Consider the following 8602-nt stretch of genomic DNA (forward strand, 5'->3'; position numbering starts at 1 on the left):
GATCAGTAACAATTGGCAGAGAATGAAAGGTCTATCACAATTAAGATATAATTAATTGAATGATTCCATGGGGTATTTGCATTTTCACAGAAGGTCATAGATCAAAGATTCATAACCATAAAGGATAGAAGTCACATAGATTAAATACCACCATGTTTAACAAATGAAAAAAATTGAAGCCCATAAAGGTTAAGGATTTGCCCAAAGTCACAGAGAAAGAAACATACAGGTTTAAAACCCAGATCCTCTTATTCTAAAGCCAGCACACTTTTCACTGCATCTTTAAACCAAATGAAGTAAGTGGCAGTGGTAGAAGGTTGGGAAACACAGAAGAGAGAGAAAAGAATGTGAGTAAAGATTCCCTCCTGAAATAATTTTAATTAGTCAAGGATAAAAAGAGACTTCCAGTCCTTGAATTCAAATCAGATTACAAAAATCTGGTTCCTATTGTGGAAAACATCCTTTTCCTCAAGGTTTTCCTCAATGCAGCCTTAACATCTTTATTTCTCAGACTATAAATGAGGGGGTTTAGCATGGGCCCTACATTTGTGTAAAATACTGAAGCTACTTTGCCCTGGTCCACAGATCCTGATGAAGAGGGCTGGAGATACATGAATGAAGCTGACCCAAAGAAAAGAGCCACAGCAATTATATGGGAACTGCAGGTACTGAAGGCTTTGGACCTGCCTTCAGTGGAGCTGATGTTCAGGATACTGGACAGGATGAGAGCATAAGAGGTGAAGATGGTGATACTAGGCACTATAATATTAATGCCCACTACAATAAAAACCACCAGCTCATTAACATAGGTGCTGGTGCAGGAAAGCTGGAAAAGGGGAAGTATGTCACACATGTAGTGGTTTATGATGTTGGCATCACAGAAGGAGAGTCTCAGCATGCATCCAGTGTGGGCCATGGCACCAGCAAACCCCATTACATACGCCCCACCCAATAGCCATGAACAGACCTGATTGGACATAGTAACATTATACAGCAATGGGTTACAGATGGCAACATAACGATCATAAGCCATTATTGTCAACACATAGCATTCAGAAATAACAAAAAAACAGAAGAAATAGAGCTGAGCCATACATCCTGAATAAGAGATGATGTTTTTTGCTAGGATAAAATTCATCAACATTTTGGGGGTAAAGACAGAGGAGTAGCAGAGATCTATGAAAGATAAGTTGAAGAGGAAATAGTACATAGGAGTGTGAAGCTGAGAATTCATCCTGATTAAAATGATCAGTCCCAGGTTTCCCATTATAGTGATCACATAAGTCCCCATAAACAGGAGGAATAGGGGTAGCTGGAGCTCTGGTTGATCTGTTAAGCCTGCAAGGATGAACTCAGTCACTGAAGAGGCATTTTCCAAAGCCATTCTCCTCTTGAGAGATCTATGAGGAGAAGAGAAAAATCATACTAGAAGTAAAACAAGTTCAAAGAACCCTCTTCCCTAGTTGGAAAAGCACCAATTCTGGAAGTCTTTGGAAACCATCATCATCAAGCCATGCAGATACTGCTCTTATCATCTCCAAGATATCTAGGGATTTTGACTGGGCTGAGTAACAGTCTCTATGATCTTAATGAATGCTGAAGAATGTTCCTGAGTTCCCCTGCAGAGTAACAGTTGACATTCCTCAGACTCCAAAGCAAAAAGAAGTCAGGAAAATGACAATTTTATTTGTAATAAAAAGAATAATTGGCAAGCATTTCCATAGCACCTATTATGTGTCAGATATTGTTCTAAATCCTTTACAAATATGACATTTGAATCTCATAGCTCCGGAAATTATTATCATCTCCAGTTTATAATTGAGGAAAATGAGACAGAGATAAAGTGACATTGCCCAAGGTCACACAAGTAGCAAGTGCCTTAACTTGAACTCAGGCCTTTCTGACTCAACACCAATTGTTCTCTCCATTTCACCACCTAGCTTTCTGCAGACTGGGTCCAGAGTCCCTTTTTCTGATTATAGAGTCCTAAGAAGGTAAGGGACTAAGATTCTAATGACCCCATTTTCTTTGCACATTCTCTTCACTACTCTTACTTAGACTATACCAAAAGACCAATACATGAGTCAGTGACAGAGGTCAGGGATATGATTTTATGGAATCTTGATATCTCCTGATTGGCAGGGTAGAGAGGAGAAAATAGCGGTAAAAATCAAAATGTGTTACACTCACCCTTCTCCTGCCTAGATACTTCACTGCAAGTCCTTACTGGTCTTGAGCACCTGCATCCTGAAGGAGAAATTTTTTTGATAAAGGTTCTTACTGTGACTTCACCTGGAGAGTCTGCTTCACCTACTACATATGTCACCAGAGTCAAGAGGTTATAGGAAACTGAAGGTTTTATTTTGGGTATGAAAATCTCATAGACCCATTTGGAAACAGAGAAGATCCAGCAAGTTCTCTCCCTGGGAATAGACTCTTCAGGGAGAAGAAATTACAAAGTCAATGTTTACATACTATGCCACATAGCTCATTTCTTTTCTCTTAAGGGATTCAATCCTCTACTCTACCCTTAACTTCATACAAGGGATTGTTGATTCCCAGACTCTTTCACTTCTTTCCCAAATTTTTTTTCTAACCTTGATTCTAACTGAGAATTTCTCTCTTGAACAATGTCATATGCAGCCACCATCTCTAGGATTTTCCTACATGATTCAGAGAATAGAGGGAAAGTATGAGATTAGAATATACACTCTCAAGACAGTCTATATGCTTCTATCAACATGGAATCAGGATAGAGAAAATTGTTCTACTTCTTTTTTATTCAGTATCATATCAATGAAACTACCAAAGCATTATTTCAACAACAAAATTCATCTAGGTTTTTTTGTTTATTTTATCAATTCAAAGATCCCAACTAATGAGGTAAGAAATTACAACAAAACTTCTGGGAAAACTGGAAAGTAGTTTAACAGAAATGAGCTTAAAATCAAAACTTTGCAATCCAAAATAGATAAGCTCCAGAGAGATATGACTTAAACAAAAAAGGTAACATCATCAGCAAATTACAAGAAGAAAGAAAAAATCAATATTTTGGATCTATGGGTAGAGGAAGAGTTTGTGACCAAAGAAGGGGGAGAGAGGATCAATGAAGATAAAATGGATAATTTGATTACATAAAATTGAAAAAAATTGCACTAATAAAACCAATGCTGTTATGATTAGAATGGAAATAGTTAACTATAAAAAATTCTTTGCACTAAGGGGCTTTGATAAAGACCTAAAATTCCAGGATGTGCAAAGAACTGGTTCAAATTTATAAGAATGAGAGAAAGCCCACTATTGATAAAAGAAAAAGTATAGGAACATGAATGCTTCAAATCACTAAGAATTAGAGAAGTACAAATTAAAGGAACACTAATAAGGCTATCAGATTGGATAAGTTGACAAAAAGGGAAAATGACAAATGTTGTAGGGACTATGAAAGAACAGGCACTCATGCATTAATGGTAGAGTTGGGAATTGAACTAACAATTCTGGAGAACAATTTGGAATAATTTCCAAATATTACTAAACACTGCATACTTTTTGACCCAGAAATACCTAAACCAGGCATTCCCTTAAAAGAGATCAAAGAATGAAGATGAACTATAAGTATAAAAGTATTTAGAGCAGTCTTTTTGTGCTAGCACAGTAATGAAAACTGATGGGGTCCCCATTAGTTGGCTAATGGTTGAACAAAATATAGTATTCAAGTGTAAATGAATAAGATCTTGCTATAAGAAGTTTGAAAGGGACAGTGTCAAAGAAACGGAATGATTTCTATCAACTGACAAAATATGGGAGTGAGCAGAACCTGGAGAACGATTTGTACAATAACAATGTTTTAAAAAATAAACAACTTTCAAAGAGTTAACTCTGATCTTTGCAATGGTTAACCATAATTTCAGAGGACTGATAATAAAAAAATGCTACCCACTGCCTAACAGAGAGGTGGGTGACTCATGATGAATAATTAGACATACATTTTTTAATATGGCCAATGTAAAAATTTGTTTTATTTGACTGAATATTTGTTAACAAGGTTTTGTTTTTCTTTTTTCTTTCTGAATTGGAAGTGAAGCAATGTAAAAGGAAAAGAAAATTAATTACTAATTTTTAAAAATTAATCTTAAATGAAAATTATGTCTTAGTGATAAAAATAAAACCATTTAGCATCTTTTTTCTCATAAGGAATGGCTGTTTGAATGGGGTTGGAGAGACAAGGAAGCATAGAGAGTAAAACAGATGACATAAAAACAAAAGATATCAAGAAAAAATGTATTTCCAAAAAACCACTTGGGAATCTGCATTTGCAGGTTGCTACAGAGGCTCCTCAAATGTTCACACACTTTGTTTATAGTGCAGACCATGTGAGTGGAGTGGGAAGTCCTTGACCTATTCTTGGTTTGAAAGAATTATTATTCCATGATATGCAAACATGGAAAAGTAACATAAGAATAATGGCTGCCACTAGTAATTACCTGACTTTGTGTAAGTCACAACCCCATTTTCCTCACTTTCCCCAACTGTTAAAGTAATTGATCTAAATTCTCCAAAGCTGCTTCTAGGCCTAACATTCTAGTACACTTCTTCCCTTCCTCATATCCTTTCACTCACTCACTTCTTAACACCGGTTTTTATTCTCCTACATTTCCTCAGAAATGTTTTCCATCTAAAGTTATTATTAAGTTTATTTCTTTTATCTTGTCTGAGAACCTCTCCTGAACATAAAAAGGATTATTTGAAGTCCTTCATCAGTTAAATGAATGTGACAGAAAATTATTCTGTGGCCTTCTAATCCCACGATACTTTCATCTTTTTCTCAAACAAAATCATTTGGCTTATGACTAGCTGCTAAGTGACTTCATCAAGAAGGTAAACATTGCAAAAAATTTTCATGTCACTGGAAGAATCCCCTTGTTGTCTGAATTTCCTGGATCACAAGTGGAGATGTTCTCTTTTGTGTCTTCTCATGCTGATTCACATTGCCCACTGCCACCATGAATAGACCATGCCATTTTAACTCACTGATTCTGGGTTCCAAATCTCTGTCAGGTACCCAAGGTACTGCTTTCAAGTCCATCTCTCAAATTTCTTCTCAGCTATCTTTATTCTCTTGATTCAATTCAACAAGCATTTAATAATCCCCTACTATGTATCATACACTGTGCTAGATGCTAAGGATTAAAAAATAAAAACAAAACACTCCCTACTTTTGAGGAACTTACAGGCTCCTAGACAGAAAATAACAGGTACACAGATAAATATATATTAAAGTAATTTGGGAGAAAACAAGGAAGATCAATAAAAGGCCTCATATAGAAGGCCTGTTTTGAGGTCCTCCTATCTCCTCTGAGGTTTCAGTCTGGATGACATTCAGGATGATGTGGAGATCCAAAACAGGTGATTCTTCATGAAGGAAGTCCTTTGGTAGATACCTTACCCGAGGGGTCTAGGATGTTTCTTCAGTGAAGGTCTGGTTGTCACATGAAAACTCTCAGTGTTCTCCTGGCTGGTTCACCCAGACTTTGAAATGAAGACACTGAATTACATCCAGACAATTATTTACTCAGGAAGACATGTGATTGCAAAAATAATTTTGTTCTTGTGAAATTAAGATTTGGACCCAAGTATAAACATCAACAAGGAGCATTAGAATGTGAGATCACTTAGAACAGGATTCATTTTTTGCTTGTTTTTGAATTTGTTATTAATTTTTTGCCTTTCTTTGTATTCCTAATACTTAGTACAATATCTAACACATAGGAGATACTTAATAATTATTTACCGAATTGAATTATCTTGAAGTAAAATTTTCTCATTTAAATCTTTTCCCTTTAACCTTTTAATGTATCTTTTTTTTATAACCCCACAGTGTCATCCAGTGTGCTAGTTATTCTGCCCAAGTTTGGGTCATCTGAGAATTTGATGAGCATGCCAGTAATGCCTTTCTCTAAAAAAAAAAAAACATGTTTAATAGCATAGGACTGAGCTTATAGGTTGTCCACTGGTGACTTCCTGTAAAATTGACACTGAAAAAATAGCAACTGCTCTTTTACTCTGGTATTAAGTTAATTCAAAATATAGTCAATTGTATTTTGTTTTATATATGCTTCCATTTTTGTGGATGCATACTTTTTTTAAACATCTGAGTAAACATTTAACATACTACTTGTCTAGCAACTTCGCTGTATTGATAAAAAATATAAATTTCATCTCAAAGCTTCCTTCCCTTCTCTTTCTTTCCTTCTCTTCCTTTTGCTTCCCTTCTCCCTTACCTTTTCTTCCCTCTCTCCTTTTTCTCTTTATTTCTTCCTTCCATTCTCCTTTTCCCTTCTCCCTTTTATTCTCTCACACCTTACTTTCCCCTTTTCCTTTATTCTTCCTCCCTTTTCTTCTTCCCTTTCTCATCTTGTTCTTCTCTCCTCCCTTATTTCTTCCCTTTCTTCTTTCCACTCCTCTTTCAGTAAAATAAAAACATGGCTTGCTGTCTTTGGTACTATATCTATCATATGTTTATAATTATATTCTTGTGTGGTATTGATGAACAAAATTAACCTCCTTAATTTCTCATTTCAGGTGTATCACTGATTTATGCCTATCTGCATGTGTATCTGTGTATGTGTACTCAATAATTAAGCAATTATAATATTGCTCAATAATAATATGCATGTGTACTCAATAATTAAGCAATTATAAAATGTAAAATAAGACATGATTCGGAGTGGAATATATATGGATACATACATAATGATAAGAGAATTTCTGACAGCTTTCTTCCACTATTTATTTAAGACAAGCATGTCATATGTCATCTAGACTTCTGCAAATTCAAACATGAGATAGCAACCCCAGGTCTGGGTTAAACAACTAATTTCTTGTTTTACTTAAAAAAAATCTTCTTCCCTTTGCCATCTGTTCTTTGATCTTTAAATCATTATCTTTGCTTATCCACTTTTTGAGTTGAATCTCAAAATGAGCTAGAAATTCCATGAAGTAGAAGATAGAAAGGAAAGTATTACAGGCATGGTGTATAGCCTGTGAAAGTGGATCAGAGATGGTAGATAGGATGCCACCTATAGAGCAGCAAATAAGCAAATTAGGTTGTAACACTGACTGAATTGAAATGGAGTGATGGAAGTTGGTCTAGATGGGATCTTTTTTTGATCAAATATCCCTTTAGCATCATTATGGTGCCTATGGACCCCATCTCAAAATAATATTTTTAAAATGAACAAAATAAAATACATAGAACTACAAAGAATACCAATTATTTTGAAATAAAGTTATGCAAAAAAACTCACAGACCCTACCTTAAGAACTATTCATATAGGGCAGAGCCAAGATGGCAGAGTAAAAGCAGGGACCTGCTTAAGATCTCCCCCAAGCCCCTCCAAATACCTGTAAAAATGGCTCTAAATAAATTCTGGAGCAGCAGAATACACAAAATGATAGAATGAAATGAATTTTCAGGCCAAGACAACTTGGAAGGGCAACAGGAAATGTCTATTGCACCTGGCTGGGAGAGGAGCACAGTCAAGTACAGTCTAGCACAAAACATGCCAGCACAGACTGGGACCCTAACAAACCCAAAACAGGCCTTAGAGGACTGAATTACTGGTAGCTGTGGTGGTTTCTAGACTTCTCAACCCACAGATGCCAAAGACAACTTAGAAAGTCAGTAGGAAAGGTCTGTTAGACCTGGATGAGAGAAGAGCACAGTCCAGCCCTTGCTAGGGGTGGGGTGTGGGGAGGAGGCCGCACAGCAACTGCTTCTGGAGCTCTGAGTTCACAGATAGTGGGAGGATCGAATAACTCATCAGAAGGAGATTACAGAGGTCTCTTTGCTGGCACTGAGGCAGGATTCTCTTGCTTTGTGCTTTGCCCATGCTTGGATCTAAGTCACAGTCCTGGGTGGCAATCCTGGGGTGAGGAGGAGTACTTGCAGGTAGAGTTTGTGGCAGGAGTGGAGGGGGGATTTTTCTCAGAGTTCCAAGGCAGAAAAGAGTGTTTGTGGTCATTTACATACCAGAAAACTGGCTAGGAGAGGAGCAAATATCTGTCCTTTGATCATACCACCTTGGAAAAATTGAAAATTTACAGTTCCCTAGAAGTATTTCTGAAAACAGCTGCACAAAATGCCTGAATTTGGGGACAACACATTCTCCACAATGAAAGCAGAGACCTACTTTGAAAATGAGTTAAAAAGTCAAGTAATTGGCTAGGAAAATGAGCAAACAGCAGAAAAAAACTCAGACTACAGAATCTTACTTTGATGACAAAGAAGATCAAAACATAAAACCAAAAGAAGACAACAAAATCAAAGCTCCTAAATCCAAAGCCTTCAAGAAAAATATGAATTGGTCTTAGGCCATGGAAGAGCCCAAAAAGGGATTTGAAAATAAAGTAAGAGAAGCAGAGGAAAAATTGGAAAGAGAAATGAGAGTGATGCAAGAAAATCATGAAAAATGAGTCAACAGCTCGCTAAAGGAGCACAAAATAATACTGAAGAAAATGACACCTCAAAAAAAAAAAAAGATTCTGGGAAGAGAGTGGAGTAGGTCAGAAAATTCCAGCCTCTCAAGATCTTCCCCCACAAAAG

At 36.5% G+C, this 8602-nt stretch overlaps 1 protein-coding gene across 1 annotated transcript; it reads right to left on the minus strand.

The window, feature by feature from the left end:
* Positions 1 to 427: 427 nt before the first annotated feature.
* LOC138154940 (olfactory receptor 8B3-like) lies at positions 428 to 1647 on the minus strand. The gene has a single exon (XM_069079936.1). The coding sequence runs from the start codon at positions 1382 to 1384 to the stop codon at positions 428 to 430; it is 957 nt and encodes a 318-aa protein (XP_068936037.1). The 5' UTR covers positions 1385 to 1647.
* Between the last annotated feature and the right edge of the window lie 6955 nt (positions 1648 to 8602).

This window comes from Petaurus breviceps, unplaced genomic scaffold (assembly GCF_028583685.1).
Source record: "Petaurus breviceps papuanus isolate PSGF00001 unplaced genomic scaffold, PetGlider_PUasm1.0 91133, whole genome shotgun sequence".
Lineage (NCBI taxonomy): Eukaryota > Metazoa > Chordata > Mammalia > Diprotodontia > Petauridae > Petaurus > Petaurus breviceps.

Bases quoted from the DNA above. Each gene is read 5' to 3' on its own strand.
- LOC138154940 (XM_069079936.1), bottom strand. From the start codon at position 1,384: ATGGCTTTGGAAAATGCCTCTTCAGTGACTGAGTTCATCCTTGCAGGC.